This window comes from Ixodes scapularis, unplaced genomic scaffold (genome assembly GCF_016920785.2).
Source record: "Ixodes scapularis isolate PalLabHiFi unplaced genomic scaffold, ASM1692078v2 PGA_scaffold1__304_contigs__length_218370807, whole genome shotgun sequence".
Taxonomy (NCBI): domain Eukaryota; kingdom Metazoa; phylum Arthropoda; class Arachnida; order Ixodida; family Ixodidae; genus Ixodes; species Ixodes scapularis.
In genome coordinates, this window is record NW_024609846.1 from 127,371,784 (window position 1) to 127,389,035 (window position 17,252).

Here is a 17,252-nt window from a genome sequence, read left to right on the forward strand (position 1 = left end):
GTTCGTTGGAAGTAACGGTAGCACACAACAAAGAAGCACAAATGTAAACGGTTTGTTGTTAAAAAGAAATATGTTTGTACGAGCTTTATTCTTCTTCACAGAGGATCGTTCTCCTTGGACCTAAAATGCACATCGATAGTCACAAGTTTCTTTGTTATGAAATACAATAGACAATGAAATCTGTACAGAACTAAACAGAAGATGGCAAAAATAGGTATCCATTGCCATCTAAACACGAGCACTCAACTGCAGTCAACCTCTTCTTTTCCAACTGATGATATTTTCTGCAAAGATTCAGAATGACCTTGTGGCTCCATCTTAATTCTTAGTTTTGTGCAAGTCTCACACCAAACCGTCTGGCACAAAGAAAAGCAATATGGACGTATGCAAGCCATTGGAATTGATACCATTAATTTGAACACTCGGGCTCCAGTATTACACAAATCAAAACAGGCAGTTGCAAACCAATAGGTTTGCCCCTGTTGGTTTGCCTCGTAAAAGCAATGGCCTCATAAAAGCCCTTTGGCCTTTATGAGGCCATTGATTCAATGGGGTTCCAACAGAGCCTTCCTTTTGACTAGAGTTTCTATATAGGCTCCCTACGGAAGTCAGAGTTGCGTGTCTGTTTTCTACATGCTGCTGCGCCGCTATTCACCAAGATCGGTCACGTGAGGAGCAAAGAATCCTACACCGTGCAGGAAAGTCACTTCGTCGACGTTGCACGCACCTCGGCGTATGTCCCTCTGGTTTTGCCTCCCTCTCCTCCTTTCCTGTTTTCCAAGCATGGCGGCACGCACCACCGATATTCGCCGAATTCAGTCACGTGACGAGCAAAGGATCCCTGGCCATGTAAGAAAGTTGGTGCTATGGCCACCCGCTGAGTATGAGTGCACAACTCTGGCTCCCGTAGGGAGCCTATACAGGAACTCTACTTTTGACAGCACTCTTCTGAATCCTACTTGTCTGCTCCTGTCCACATAAATTCATTCAATACTGCATGATCAAGAATGTACCCACAAAAACATTTTTTACTTAAAGGGACACTGACACGGTATTTATGCTCGCCAAGGTTTTCATTTGGACACGACATATGAGAGCCCAACTACCCAGAACACATTTTGCGGCTCGAAATTAGTCTTCTTTCAGCCTGAAAACCACCAATCGAGAACTGGCCGGTTTGAGTCGTGCTCGCACTCTTCTTGGAGGTCATGTGCCATTTCCTATGGTTTACACACAACCATCAAAGATAATCAAGGTCGTGGGTCATCAAAGACACACATTCAATGCTAAAAATAGACAAACAATATGATACTCATCTTTTGTGGCTAGTAAAAAAACTGAAAATACATTGATTGAAAAAAAAAAAAAGTTGCACAGCCACGCGATTTTTGGTAACTTTCTCCTCCTCTATATTTCTTCCTCCACCGTTCCAGTTTCAGTTTTGAGCAGTTTCATTTTTTTACTTTATTAAAGATATAGGAAACGCTGTAGCAAAATATTGATTGGGTAGTCTTGACACCATAATAAATCGCCTGGCAAAAAATAACATTTTTTGGGGAATGTCAGTGTCCCTTTAAGAATGAGAAACTAGTCGACATTAGAATGTACTCACTGTAAACGTCACCTTCCTTTTCAGCAGATTAAACAATACCCTATCGCTCGGCACATAGTAGTTCACCAAAAAACACCAGGTATGGGTAAAAACAATGAACGCTCTAGCTTTGCATTCCAAAAATTGCACAAGTGTTCCACTCCTAAAAATCAAAAAGTAATTCCTTTATTCCTGACCAAGCCAGCAGGCATCCTCGCATTGTGTCAGGCAAGCACGGTCCTTGCAGACTCATGTGCACCGGGCAGCAAGAAAATACAGCCAGAGTCAAACTGCACATCTTCACACACTTTCCGGTACAGCCGAGGACGAAAGAAAACTGAAGGCCAACTACCGGTGTACGAGTGTTAAAGGTTCACGACGCAAACCGCACATATACATTTCACACATCACCATAAATGGGCACTTGTAAATTGGATGCACCAGGTATGGTCACTCGGTAGGGCTCCAAGCTTGATTTCAGTTTTGCCACTTGGCCATACATTGGATGATCCCCTCACCCAGTTTATCCCTGTTCTCATAAAAATGCCCCCTTTAAACTTTCATTTCCAGCTACTTTTTTTTTTTTCTCTTTGACAAATCAGGTGACTGTAGGTACAGGGGTTCAACAGAAACACCAGACTGTTTTCAAGATGGTATGAGGTATGAATAGGCACCAGTTCGTGCTAATGAATCACTAATGGTGTACTGGTGACAGATTTCTCTCGAAAAGAAAGTTAGTACCCCTCGCAACAGTTGTGTCCGCTTAAATGGTCTCGTTACACCATTGGAGTTGATTTCGAAAGCTCAGCATTACCTGCTGTAGGATTGCCTGCTGTGGCATGTTTTCAGTCTTCTGTGTAATGCATTAATCGAGTTTATTCCACGTGACTGGTTTTGTAGCGTACGCAGCATTTTTTAAATAACTACACAAAAAAAAAAAACGTCTGGGGGGGAACACCAGGAAAACAGGGTAGCCAATACAGACTTGAATAGGTAGCTCAACGGCAGCAATACGGTCACGCGCGGGCCACTGGTCCGGGGCAAACTAAACTCCGATGTGGAGGCTTATTGGGCACTACAATGAAGGGTGGTGTTACAAGCCTTTACCACCTTAAAATTTCCATTTTAAAACAATCGGGTGCTTCTGCTAATCCCCATTTACTGCACCGTCACCTTTTGCTGCCTAGATGACTTATGGTCGACAGATTCCTTTATATTACGGCACTCCGGAAATTGCCGAGGCGACTCCCAAGACCAACTGGTTCTTGCGCCGTCGCAGTTTCTTTCGTCCACCGCTGTACCGCCCCCCACCTGTACAAGAACAATCTCTGGCCGCCAACAACGCGCCATTGACGCACGGATCTTGACGTTCCAAGGTACGGGCAGACACGCTTTATTCCTCGCAAGCGCGAACTCCGCTGGGGCCGCAAACTCGCGTCGAAAGACGCTCAATTATGTACACGACGGTCCTTCCATCTGGCACGTACAAACACGGTCCCGCCGCCTCTAGACGGCGGCACACAACATTCACTTGGCGCTGAACGTCAGGACGTACTTGACCGTGTAGGCGAAAGCGGCGAAGCCGACGATGACGAAGATGTTGGTGAGCGTGCTGCCCAGGAAGCCGTAGCCCTGCTCGGCCATGCTGCTTCCGGATAGGCTCCGCTGCTCCGCCAGGTAGGCACTTTGGGCCTCTACTTCCGCATTCCTCTTCGAAATCTGGTCCTTGATGTCCTGCGACAGACCAAGGCGCCAGAGCGTGACCGAGCGCGTCACGCCTGGTCGTAAGCGCTTGTGACGAGAGACTGCACTGGCATCATCTATTAGTGGAGCCCCGGAACATTCCCGATCTGCGTATAACTAGACCGAAAGTTTTGCGGCACTTGCAAGATAAATTCTATGCACCGTCTGCGAGATGTGGTCGCTCATTACGTTCCCAAAATTATTTTAAACGCGCGGTGAGAAAATGACGCATGAAATAAACACGGATTGGAAGCATTCCTGGACTACCCATCAGAAGGTGCCAGTGGGTTCTCATAAGCGGTCAAGGGTGGACGCAAGCGTGTGGACCGACCTAGGTTCCTCGCTCCCCAAAGAAATGTGTAACGGCTCCATTAGAAAACGCCCTCGTGCCCCAGAATTGCTGCACTCATAGCCAAGAGTCAAATCTCGCCGCTAGGTTGTGACCCATTTCGCTACAGAACGCAACGTCTAGAGAGCTTTCTGGTTCGGGGCCCGCTCCCGGGTGCAAATACTTACGTCGACCAACTCCGGGAAAAGTTCACAGAAGACCTGGTCCTTCAAATTGAACTCCAGGCTTTCTCTTGCCAACTGGCGTTTCTGAAAGACGATCGCTCGTTAGGAGCGGTTCTTTGCAAGCGAGTTGGAGGCGCAACCAAAACGCCAGAGATGTTGCTTACCTCCCTGTCTGTAGTGTCAATGCTCCCTAATGTTGGATTCTTTTCCACCTGAAAGAAAGGGACAGGCAACCGTGCTGGGTCAGCGGACAGAGGCACTGAGGCTGCTGAATATCTCAATACAGAAAACTTCAACTGAAGACAAACTATTCTGTTGTATCCTAGCCACAAGCAGCTTCCTCATTATGCTCCTCTCCACGATCCTTAAAATTCGAAACTGTGACTTTACATATTTGGCACAATGCACTGTGCAGCGGTGGAAGCAGCCCACATTTCCGGTAGGGGGTTGCGTACTGCATGCTATGACCCAGCAGTGTGTACCATCGGGTTCGAATGAAATCTGAACAGTGATGGAACTTCGAGCCCACTACCGGTGCAGCTTCCAAGCTTGCGTTGTGCTTGGCGAGGTCCAAACACATCGGAGAAGGACGCTGTGCGTCCTAATCCGATGTGTTTAAACCTCGTCAAGCACAACACAAGCTTGGAAGCTGCGCCGGTAGTGGGCTCAAAGTTCTGTCAGTGTTTGTGTTTCATTTGAACCCAATGGTACATACCTTTCAGACAACTGTAAGCGCACAAACAATTGAAACATGTTTGTTCTAGCAGTACAATGTTGGTGGCATTTCGAAGCCAATTCACATAGTTACGGGTTCACACTTGCCACGTGGCTTTATGACACTTTTTGAGATTAAATAACTTCTGCATACGCTTTATAGAAGCTGTATTTCTGCAAACCAGTAATGGGAAAGTACATTGCGCTAAATGATAAAATAAAGTCCTACAAACTAAGCGCAAGTCAAAGTGGCAGAATAAACTGCGGCAAAATTGACACATCAAGAGGCGGACACAGCTTCTGAGCTGGAAGCAGTGACACCGTGAGCAAGAGAGAGATGGGGTTTCTTCGCACCATGAAGCTGAGCAGTCCAGTCAGGATGGTAGCCACAGACCAGGCCGGGTTCCAGCTGTCCGGGTGGAAGTCGGAGATGCTCAGGCAAAGCCGGGTGTTGCACTTAAAGCGGCCGCTTGGCGTGATCATTAGGATGCTCGGCGGCTTGAACGGAAACTCCGCCGGAAACATCAGCTTCCCGTGGTAGATTCCGTCTGGACGCAGTAATGCAGTACACACTCGGTGATTCGTCCATAAACACGTCGGGACGTTCTCCAATTATATATATTGTATCACCGGTTGAATGCAACACTGTGAAGGGTTCCAGTGTGAGAGTTTGGCTTTGTGCAGCATTTCAGTTTGATGATTTTATTTATTTCATAATGCTACCAATTCCTACAATAGGGATTGATGGTAATGTAAGTGGTGCAGTGTCCTGCGGAAGATTTTGTAGAAAATTATGTTGAAAGGGGGCGCCTCACGAATTGCGATTTTTTTTTTCCGGTAATGCGGCAGTTTGATTTTATTTCTTGGTTAGCTCTAATGTGAATACTTAATAGTTTGTTCCTAACGTAAACTTTTTCTCTTATTGCCAGCAGACAGGGAAGCTAATTTATTGTGCACCGACAAATGTGCACTACCTATATTTACAAGACGAGGATGGCAGGAAGGAGTCTGTTTTCTCCCATCCCCAAGTATGGCTTCCCGCCTTCGATGACACTTCATGCTTGCACGTGCAGCCAAAAGGCAAGGAGCACATGCCGGCTGTGCGGAAGGAATGCCCCGCAGTTCTTGTCCCATCTACGACTAAGCGAACGGGCAAACGAGCACATTTGCTGTAAACTGTACTGCAAAATATTGGTCCCTTTGAGAGCCCCACTTCTAACCTCTGGAGCTGCCAAGGTGCACACAGCAACAGTTCTCCACTAAGCAAATACACAATATGAGCAACTTACTTTCGTACGGAGTGTTCTCGGGTCCTCGGACAACATAGTGCCTAGAAAGAGATGGGTTCCAGAAAACATACAGCAAACTTTTGGCCGACTGCCATTCAATTTCACGTTGCTTTCACGTTTTCATCAAAAAGACTGTTACATGTCAAAGAGAACCTTTCAATGGGAACTTTACCAGTTACTATGGTTACATAGTACATTGGTGCTCTACAGACCTATCAAATTGCATCCTTCACTGTCAGCTAGAAATTTGTTAGACATCTTTCTTCATTTAAAGAAAAATTAATTAAACTTCAAGTACATAACTTTTCCTAACTTAATCTACTAAAGAGATCATACTACATTACTCGTGACATCACCTTCATAATAATGAAGTTGACTTTTTTAAATTGGTGCAACATTTTACATTGCTCTGTGCCACAACATACCAGGGTATGCACTCTGATAACAGCAACTCGTGCATTGAAAAACATATCCTGGTAGTGGAACTTTCAAGTGAAGGTTGAAACTGTCTCTTTAGACAAGTCAAAACTACAGTCCATTTCACAGTCATGTCAAAATGGTAGATTTTGGGCTTGAAGCAAAGAGTGGTTGTGGTCAATTTGATTATTTTCTAATTGAATATTGAATAGTTTCCCAAAGTCTCACTACCGTGCACCATGCTTAAACGAAAATTCATTTGAACTCGTGAAGGTTCTTCCCAACCTTTCCCTTGTACACTTCTAAGCTCAATTAATTTTAACCATATGAACTGTGGCACGTAAACGACAGATTTGTCGCAGCTATCTTAATCTAGGGAGGGGATTTATAAATCTGCTTGCTATATGCAAATGTTCTTTCTTTTATTTCAGACTTGACACACACAAAACAAAAAAAAAGGGCAAGCACGAATTATGAACGTGGTTTGTCAAGACATCCCTGCCTAACATGTACCTTTGCATAAGCTCAGCAGGTTTGCCCCGTTGAGTGCGCTTCACAGCGAGCACCTGTGCAGTGCGGGGAAGCAATACCCGCAGAGGCCGCAAGCTCCGTGGGTATCGCTTCCCTACAGTGCACAGGTGCTCAGTGAGAAGCACACTCAACGGGACTAGCACGCCACGATTAACACTTTGAAAAGTATGAATATCGCAGTTCAGCTCGAAATCGAAACAAATAGCGTATTATTCTAAACTACTACGGTATTCATATTTGCACAACACTACCATTTAACAAATCTCAGCCCCGATATTTCCACAAAAGGTGCTTCTTCCCTCTCATATCGGTTAAAGTTCCTTGTGTCTGTCTTACAAGTAGCATCAAATGCGCACAAGGCTCATGCCTCGTGTAGCCCTTGGAACCAAATGGCAGCAGAGCACTCGATCGAGGCACACGTCTTGCTTGGTCACACAACAATGGTTGCTGGTACTTGTAAGAAGTGCAAAGCAGGAATTTTATAAAGGGGTTTTAGTGTCTATGGCTTTCAGAATACTGCACAAAACTTGTGAGATTTAATATACTTGCATGAGATAGGCCTTTTAAAACTGTGTGGCCACCTAGCAACACTTGCAGCAACTTTGCTTCTCAATTGAAAAAAAAAAAAAAAATAGAGCTCCTCTGAAATTAGTGTTGGTACAATTACTCCCTTCAAATTGTCTATTTGCTGTTAGCACTTTATGCCACCAGTTACCATTGGCAGCAATAAATCCATTCATTACATGAAGTCATTGATTACACTTTGAGCTTGCATGTGCAGCCAAGGCACGACAAAACGCAATGAGTGCATGCTGGTCGTCTGAAAGGAATGCCCTGCAGTTCTCGTCCTGTCCACGACTATGGCGAATGGGTAAGCAAGCACATTATGGGTGGAACCAGCTGAACATTTAAGGAAGGAGACACAGAAAAGGCAACCACTCGCTGGACTACCAACTCTTTTAATAGATCCTCCTCCTCTTCTACTAAATCTGATGCGTATAAATTTTTAATTTTTTTAGTTTTTTTTTTTCTTATTCCTATTTTTACTTAGCAGAGAGGGCACCCTTCAAAAAGAGCTTTTCTTGCAGCTGTAGGGTTATTGAAGCGGAGCCCACACAGTTTTGTTCTTCATTGTCTATAACCAAGGCCTTTAACATCTCCCTTGCAGGCTGGTTTTTATGGTGCCCTATGTGCCGGCTTGCTCGAGCTTTGGTTTGCACTTGCAAGTTCGACAATGGGCAGCGAGGTGTCCTGGTCCCGCGAGATTTTTAACGTTGGCCGCATGTTCACGTGCACGGTTGTTTATGCATCTCCCCGTCTGTCCAATATAGCATCGTCCACATGTTACCGGTATGCTGTAAACGACTCCTTTTTGGCACGGAAGGTATTTTGTCTTGTGTCGGGTGTCACACCTATCTTTCATGTCCGTTTGTGTCTGATTAATCTTGCGGCATAGGCTCATCCACACCTCGCAAGAAAGATTTTGCATAGATATGCAAAATCTTTCTTGCGAGGTGTGGAATAGCCATCCAGGAAGCCATACAAGATGCACAGATAGGGGTTATTTTTAGGTATGTAGATGACTTTCTTATTTTGTGCAACACAGAAGTCGACGAACAAGCCGATGGATGCCTTAAAACCACCTTGACACAATTCGAAAAAAGCTGGATGGGCCTCATTTTCACCCACGGAATTCCAGTGAATAAATCAATTCGGTTTCTTGATTTGGCATTGAAATTCCAAGCAGGGCATGTCTGTTGGCAATACCAAGCACGATCAGGAAAAGGGTTTCTTCCTTATGATTCTGAACACTCAAAAAATGTTAAGCAAGGAGTGGCCATCGCAGCCCTCTCCGCAAGCCTAAAGACCTGTCCCCATGAAGTCCAACAAAGCTTTGATGCACAGATTTCACGACTTCACAATGCCGGATATCCAAAAACCTTATTGGCCTCCATATGTGAAAAAATATGCCACAGTGTCAAGAGGAACAATGCCCAAAGTGAAGAACAAGCAAGGAAAACAAAGAAGTCCTTCGCAGTAATCTCGTACATTCATGGGGTCACCCACAAATTGAAAAAAATAGCAAACCGGCAAAACGTTCGTGCTCGACCCCCAATAAGGCATATTCCCTATGCCGCAAGATTAATCAGACACAAACGGACATGAAAGACAGGTGTGACAGAAGACAAAATACCTTCCAAGCCAAAAAGGAGTCGTTTACAGCATACCGTTAACATGTGGACGATGCTATATTGGACAGACGGGGAGATGCATAAACGACCGTGCACGTGAACATGTGGCCAACGTTAAAAATCTCGTGGGACCAGGACACCTCGCTGCCCATTGTCGAACTTGCAAGTGCAAACCAAAGCTTGAGCAAGCCAGCATCATAGGGCACCATAAAAACCAGCTTCCAAGGAAGATGTTGGAGGCCTTGGCTATAGACAACGAAGAAGAAAACTGAGTGAGCTCCGCTTCAATAACCCTATAGCCGCAAGAAAAGCTCTTTTTGATGGGCGCCCTCTCTGCTAAGTAAAAATAGGAATAAGAAAAAAAAAAACACAACTAAAAAAATTAAAAATTTATACGCCTCAGATTTAGTAGAAGAGGAGGACGATCTATTAAAAGAGTTCGTAGTCCAGCAAGTGGTTGTCTTTTCTGTGTCTCCTTCCTTAAATGTTCAGCTGGTTCCACCCATAATGTATCATAACCAACTAGCTCAACTCATTCCCGTAGTAAGCAAGCACATTTGCTACAAGCTGTACCAAGAGATATCGGCCCCTTTGAGAGCCACAGCTTGGCAGTTGAGTTCATCTCCGCTGCTCGGGTGAGAACATCTCGCCTAAAGTTTGAACTTGCCTCAGAGTAAACAAAGCAATGCTCGCCCCCAACTATACAATATTTTTTTTACTAGATTCTCTATTGCACTTGCCACCACCTAGTAGTGCCAAATGAAGAGTTGTCCTCATACTTTGTCTCAAGCCAACTGATCAAATTGTGAGCTCTAAATGAGCTCCATTCTTCAGCCAGTGGAACAAATCGAGTGTTAGAACAAGCAGTGGTACTGGTGTTGTCATGCACTTGCGTATATTCGTGCCCCTGGTGTACATCCTGTTTGCTCGACATCTGATCACAAACAGTGAATATGTTTCAGGGTGTCAACCAAAATTATGCTTGCAAATTCCACAACTATTTTATTAAAATTCCACAACCGACTCATAGGAGGACCAGAGATGTCTCAAGTGCAGTTTTTATGTTAAAATGGTAACTACTTAAGGGGGGACACTACCAAGAAAAAAAAATTTATGCAGAAAAAGTTGATCTTCAAAAATGCCATATTTACATCCACCAACATCCACAGAGTATTCCCAGAAAGTTTCATTAGTTTACACTGCATAGTTAATTTTTTTATAAATTATTTTCGGACCACTGAATCTAAAGAAAAGGTAGCGGTTGGAGCACCTTCAAATGCATTTCTCTCCGTTCCACTTTCTGGCATAAATTTCACTTTAGGAAAACTATTGTTTGTTAATGGGACAAGAGGAAAGACTCTCTCATTGTTTTTCCTAACTGGAATTTTATGGCAAATGCCACTGTGGAATTGTTTTTTTTTACTTTGTGGATGTCTTTTATAAAAGATGTTCAGATTTTGTCGACGACATAAAAGGCAAAAACTTTATTCGATTTTTTACTGCGATGTTAGCATAAAAGAAATCTATTTGGAAATTTTGTTTTCACAGTTGCACTCTCCAGGCATTCTGCTGCAGACCTAGAGTAGAAAAATGTTGGGTATTACATTTGTTTCCTAACAATAGTTTTTCTAAACAGTCAGTCTGTTCCTGATAAAAGTGACTATAATTTATTTTACAATTCATGTACACCGATCAAACTTTGCACTGCATTCCGCCTCGCAACTGCGAGTATATAAAGTAAATTTCGCTCATATAGAGCCATAGGTTCAAAAGTTGACCCTCTTGGGTAGTGTCCCCCCGAAACTTTTGCTTTACTTGAAGTACATTCTCTGAGTATTTACCAGTACTTAAACTATCTTTTCTGCTACTTTCTGAGGAACGTACAACTCTCAACTTCAAAGTACATTCCAACCAGTTATGGAGTAGCTGGCACCGTTTGTAAGGCTTTGATGGTGTGCTGCGCTGCGTAGTTACGCGGAAAAAAAACACTGGAGAAAATGAAGTTAAAGCAGAAGGACATACAAAACATGCATGAATTGGCGCAGACTAACACCATCAAGTTCAGAAGCCAACAAATTCAAGACTTCAACCATTCGTTTTCTCAGCCGCAATATCGGAAATACGGGTCGGGGGGAGAAAAAAGAGAAAGAAATTAAACAGTTGTTAGTCTGCGCCAATTCATGCATGTTTTGTGCATCCTTCTGCTTTAACTTCATTTTCTCCAGTGTTTTTTTTCCGCGTAACTACGCAGCACAGCACACCATCAATGTCAAACCAACTAGCCCAACTCCAAGCATTATTTGTAAGGCTGTCAATCTCTCTAAAACCACCATTTATTTTTCTCTCGCTCGCTCTCTCAAAGTGCAGTGCTCAATGAAACGAAATGGAGCAGCGGACCACGTGGATGGATGGATGGATGGATGAATCCGGCTGAGCCCTTTGGATTGGGCGGTAGCTTACGCCACCAAGCCATTTTGTTTTACCATTTAAGCTTAGAATATTTAAATGTGAAATCTATATTCACCCCATGCTGCAAAGAAAGTGAGGCAGTTAATAAGAAAATACCGTATTTTCCGGGCTATAGTCCGCGGACTATACATGTTTAAGAGTTGAAATTTCTGGCTGTGCGGACTATACAGGAATTATGTTTTTCAAGATTGATTATTATGACGAGACGTGACGAATTTTGTGCACGAAAGTGTATGTTAATGATGATTTATGCACATAATAGGCTTTATTGTGAGCTAAAAAGCAGACATTTGTAAACGTGTGCCGTCTGTGAGATTTTCGTGTCGACTAAGCACCAGGTGCGGACTATGCACCGGGTGCGGGTTATGCACCGGGTGCGGGCTATCTAAGCAAAATCTTTTATTTTTGACCCCAAATTTACCCCTGCGGACTATACACCGGGTGCGGACTATAGTCCGGAAAATATGGTACCTAGTTTTCTCTCGCTTTCTGCCACCATTCACTTAATGTTTGCTTGGTAATCTCTACAGTCTTGAAATCCACTCTCCCTTCGCTGTCTCTAAAACTGAATGACTTTACTAAATCTATGTTGTCTTCGGTAGGCATAGGGTGAAGCCCTTTACAGTCGAGTAGTGCTCAGCCGTCTCGCCCACCTCTTTACAAGCAGTGCACACTGTATCCATTTCCTGGTACTTCGCTCTGTATGTTCTGGTTCGCAGAACACCCGTCCTTGCCTCAAACAACAATGAGCTTCCCCTAGAATTGTCATAAATGCTTTCTTTGGTAATAACTGTTTTGTCTAATCTATAGCTTTCCAGAGCCGTCTTTGTCTGCATTCCCTCTAGCCACCGATCTCTTTCTGTGGCCTTAACTTTCTTCTTAACTGAGACCTGCTCTTCCGTATCTCCACTATAGCCTAAAAACTTTCCTCTTAATTTCCTAGTGCACTGTCTCCACTTTGTGTCTATACTCCTCATGTTTAAATAGCTGAAAACCTTTCGTGCCCATTGCTCCCCATCCATTTGCCTCAATCGATTCTCAAATTCCATCTTGCTCACCGCTTCCCCGCTCTCAAATGACACCCATTCCATGTCTCCTTGTACTCCTTGGTTTGGAGTTTTGCAATGGGCCCCCAAAGCCAGCCTAGCTACTCCGCGCTGTTTTATTTCTAGTCTTGCATGCACTTCGCATTTCATGCATAGCACTGCGTTTCCCAAAGTTAAGCCAGGCACCATGACCCCTTTCCAAATCTCTCTCACCACCTCATACCTGTTGTAATTCCAAAGTGCTCTATTTTTCATTACAGCTGCATTTCTGTTGCCCTTACCTATTATATACTTTTCATGGTCTCTGAGATATTCTGCACCATCACATATCCATACTCCTAGATACTTGTATTTACTAGCTCTCTCAACTGTAATATTCTGTATCTTCAGCCTCTCAACTTCATCCTCGTTAAAAATCATGACTGCTGATTTTTCGCTACTGAATTCTAAACCTAATTCCTCTCCTTCCCTACCACAGATGCTCATCAATTCCTGCAACTCTGTCCTGTTGTTAGCCATTAGTACGATATCATCCGCATACATCAATCCCGGTAAGGATTGCTGAATTTTTTGGCCTAGTCTACTGTACGAAAGGCTGATTCCAAGCCCACTCTTCTCCAGTCTATCCTCCAATCCTCTCAGATACAACACAAACAGCAAAGGCGATAACGGGCACCCCTGCCTAAGGCCTTGTCTTATCTTTATTTTCCTTGTCGCCTTTCTTTCCCATGTTATAATCACCTTATTATCTTTGTAAATGTTTTTTAATAGTGCTGTTAGTCCTTCATCTAGGTTTAAGCTCCCCACTATGTCCCACTGGTTCCTTTGGCTCACATTGTCATAGGCACCCTTGATATCCAGAAATGCCAGTCAGAGCTGTCTGTTTTCTTTTTGCGCTATTTCTATACACTCTGTTAGAGAAAATATATTGTCCTCCAACCTTCTTTGTTTCCGAAACCCGTTCTGTAACTCGCCCAGTATGCCCTCGCAATCTACCCATTCCTTCAGTCTGTTCTTTATCATCTGCATTACCAACCCGTAAATAACTGGTGTCACGGTTATGGGACGATATTTCCTACTATCAGACTTATCTCCTTTTCCCTTATATATGATACTCATCCTACTAAGCCTCCATTCATCTGGAATATTTCCTTTTGTTATCATAGTGCTCACTACCTCCCTTAGTTTTGCATTAGATTTAGGACCTGAATTCTTCACCAGCTTGATTAGGATACCATCTGTGCCTGTCGACGTGCCTTGTGTACCTGTGGCGCCATCCTTTAGAAGCGGTCTATCTGGTGTCGCAAGTTGCACATGTGCACAGCTGAGCCAAGCACTCAGCGGCTGTTCATGCTCGGTGCACAACCCCCGATAGCTGATCAACGCTGGCCACGAGTTTGCAACACGACAGCGTTCTTTGTTTTCTTTCTGTGCAGTAGCGTAAACAAATTTATCTGTTTCCAAAGGTTAAAGTTGTAAAAAGGTGACCACCACCCACAGTGAACTCACTGTTCATACTAAATAAAGGTGTAGTGTCATTGCACGTGCATCCTTTTCCTATACTAGATGAATAAAATGTCTTCCCTTTTCGCCAATTCCTTATTTATATATATTTGGGGCAATATAACTTCACGTCTTGAAGGGTCGATAAAAATTGTGTGTCATGCTACGATTAAAAAAAGCAGTTAAGCTTGAGATTCATGCTTTGTAGTAATCACCTATCAGGGGATGCGCCCCGAGCGCGAACAGCCGCTGTCTGCTTGGCTCAGCTACGCGCATGTGCGACTCGCGACACCAGATTGCACGGCTCCTCCCGGCAGATGTCGCAGTAGGTACGCGAGGCCATGCGCTACGCAGGTCCATTTTGTTTCGTTGAGCACTGTACATTCCCCAAATCTGGTTTTGTTAAATTTGTATCACAAAATGGTGATTTGCCAAATGAAAAAATATTGGGGGGGATATTCCAGTTTCACCAGAAATGCGAGCAGACGACGCAATGCTCCATTTGCACTGGGGGTGGCTTTCCCGCAGAATGCCAAACCTTCGCTACTTCTTGCTCGGTCAGCGCAAGCAAGGTTAAAAACTTTAGGAGAGGACACTCCTACATGAGAGGATTGCTTGCAGAAGCTACAGGGTAGATGTAAGGCTCTCTCCTTGTCATGCCCTTTCCATCATAAAAAATAGTGTTAAAAAGCACTTGTATTTCACTTTGCAAGTACATTGTATTTATAGTACTTTACCTTGCAAATGCATTGCATTTATAGTACTTTACTTTGCAAGTATGTTGTATTTATAGTACTCTACTTGAAGTACATTGCACCTGGTGCCCTTACTACTTTACTTGAAGTAGTAAAGCTTTCATTTGCTTTGTACTTCACTTCAAGTACTTTTAATATGTGCTTTACCCAACACTGAACACTGGACCACCTTATCTTGTCACTATTCTTCGATACCTTTTGCTGAATAAATGTCCAGTTATTAATAAACCACTGTGAAAACTTATGTCCTTAAAAAATCCCCCGGCAACATGTTGCATAAGCATACCCAGTGCTTGAAGTCTCCCGTAAGTTGAGGGGGGTCCCTACAAGAAGGGAGGAGGGCGGGGAGGATGAGGGGGGGGGGGGGGGGGGGGGGGGGTTCTGACGAAATGTATTAGATGCACATGAAATAAAACCGACTGCTGACTATGTCCCCGCCGCACCTGCAACCCTCAAATTGCTCATCCCCAAATGTCACATCCCTGAAAACAAGCTATTTTATTACAAGATATGATTTTGATTTCACTAATGCTGGGGCTGTGGAGGAGGGTCCCAGCCCATCCGTTAAACTCAGGGGGGGGTCCAAGACCCCCTGAGACCCCCGAGACTTTAAGCCCTGAGCATACCCACACTACATCCTTACTGAACCAAAGCGAATGCTTACACTTCTATGGCTTCCCCAGTTCCAACTTATGTTTTCACCCGAGCAGCAGAAATTAACTCAACTGCCCAGCCGTGGACAGCTGGTAGAAACAGTGTATTTAGAGGCGAGTGGAGTAGCTCTTAAGACGAGCTCTCACATCGCGAAGCCATTCGGCAAGGGTGCCGTTCCACCTTGGTGCGCATAGTTCCAGAAAAGCTATTTGGGTTGAATTTCCAGGTTCCCCAAGGGCTCTAGTTTTCGATCAAAGATATGCATCGGGATGCCAGCCGAGTCGCCAGCAATGTGTGTCGCACCACAGACTCGTCTCTTGCTGTCGCTCAGAAAAAGGTAAGCTGAATTTCCCTGACACACGCCGAGTGGGGTGGAAATCAAATCCCCCGACAATTCCCACTTTTCCTTGTACGGTAGAATACCCCGATGTTTCTTCTTCATAAAACATGGTTAAAACACTCGTCTGAACCGATCAATGTAATTATTTGTGCGTAGAAGCGAACCGTAAGGGAAAATAGGATATTCAGTAAACTGTGTGTGATAAGTACTTAAGGTAAAATAAAAACGAGCTGTAGATTTCACAAATCGGAGAGTTTTCGTAGATCGTTCCGACAGCTCCGACAAGAACCCAATAGCGATCAAATACATGCGCGAAGGCGTCGGCAGAGTACCGTAACCGGAACAATCTACTAAAACTTCCTATCAAGACAAACAAAAAAAAAGAAGGTAAACCACTGTGAAAAGAACTCCAGAACACGCCGAATATCGTTCGCGCGAGGTATACGCGGCAGGGTTGTCGATGCAAGGTTGTCCTTACCATTCGAGAATGTTGGAAGGCAACGGGTGCGCGATGATGTAAGGGACCGGGTCCCTCGCGAGCCTCAGGTAATCCTGGCGAAGTCTCTGAGCTGCGGTGTTGTACTTTTTATTCATCCCAGCTGCTCGCCCTGCAGCCAGACGCAGTTCGCAAAGACGTCAGTGAGAAGAAACCTTCGTGCGCGAGAACTATGTCCTCAATCGGGACGCGGCAAAAACTCGCCACTCCAACGACATCGTTTTATAATCGCCCACAAAGCGGGCGAGTTGAGAGATTTTAAAACAGGAAACAAGGAATAAATAGAGGGGCGGAACGAACAAAAAAGAAGAAAAAAAAGGTCTAGTATCACGAACACGCCAGCCAACGATGCCAGCACGTTTCGTCACATCTTTTGCGGTAAACAGAATAGAGCTCGCAGCAGAGGTAGAAATCGAGGCCCCAGTAAACGCGAGCGTTAAATTAGAAAACCTCGCTCTTTTTTTCGACAAAAAACTGTCGCCGTTTTCTGTTTTGTTTTTCCTTGCGTGCGCATAATTGTCGACTTCCTCATTAAATCACGCCAAAGCACGTCACTAGCACCCCATAAGATCGCGGTAACCCGTACACAAACATTAAGGGCGGATATTATTTTGTCACAAATTGCCTTCTCAATAAGTAGCGACGATCGAGACTTAGCTGTCAGTTTCTACGACATAAAAACACTAAGTGCAAAGGTCGCGAAATCTTACAAATACCAACACACTTCTCTCTGGAGGCTAAATCGGAGATGAAGTCACTCGCCTTGAACCTAATGGCAGACGCTAACCGACGACGGCTGTTAATGCAACAGGCATGCGACGCTGCTTCGACGCTTGTAAATATACATTTAGGGTGCTCTTTTCTCGCCGTAAATGTCCAAATATGCGCTTTACACGTCATGTAGTTTGACAAACGCCTAACCGCTGAAGACGGCACGCCATGTTCTTTTGGGTGTGCTCAAAAGGCGCAACAAAATGCGATTGCTAGAAATCAGCGCGG

General features: G+C 44.3%; 1 protein-coding gene across 2 annotated transcripts; it reads right to left on the minus strand.

Annotated features, from left to right (window-relative positions):
* Window positions 1–51: 51 nt before the first annotated feature.
* Window positions 52–17,224, minus strand: LOC8039320 (ubiquitin-conjugating enzyme E2 J2). Of its 2 annotated transcripts, none has more exons than XM_029986134.3 (7): window positions 17,016–17,224; window positions 16,236–16,365; window positions 5,851–5,891; window positions 4,916–5,109; window positions 4,012–4,059; window positions 3,851–3,931; window positions 52–3,325 (listed from the first exon to the last, which is right to left on the minus strand). In XM_029986134.3, the coding sequence occupies exons 2-7, from the start codon at window positions 16,349–16,351 to the stop codon at window positions 3,119–3,121; spliced, it is 687 nt and encodes a 228-aa protein (XP_029841994.1). In that variant the 5' UTR covers window positions 16,352–16,365; window positions 17,016–17,224; the 3' UTR covers window positions 52–3,118. The 2 variants fall into 2 exon arrangements, with proteins under 2 accessions (XP_029841994.1, XP_029841995.1); XM_029986135.3 differs by having other exon boundaries at window positions 16,978–17,202.
* Window positions 17,225–17,252: the final 28 nt, after the last annotated feature.

Excerpts from the sequence above, each read along its gene's own strand:
- LOC8039320 (XM_029986134.3), bottom strand. The coding sequence starts at position 16,351 with ATGAATAAAAAGTACAACACCGCAGCTCAGAGACTTCGCCAGGATTAC. Across the intron at positions 3,932-4,011 it reads TTGACACTACAGACAGGGAG|AAACGCCAGTTGGCAAGAGA; the intron begins GTAAGCAACATC and ends ATCGTCTTTCAG. Across the intron at positions 3,326-3,850 it reads TTTTCCCGGAGTTGGTCGAC|GACATCAAGGACCAGATTTC; the intron begins GTAAGTATTTGC and ends GGTCTGTCGCAG.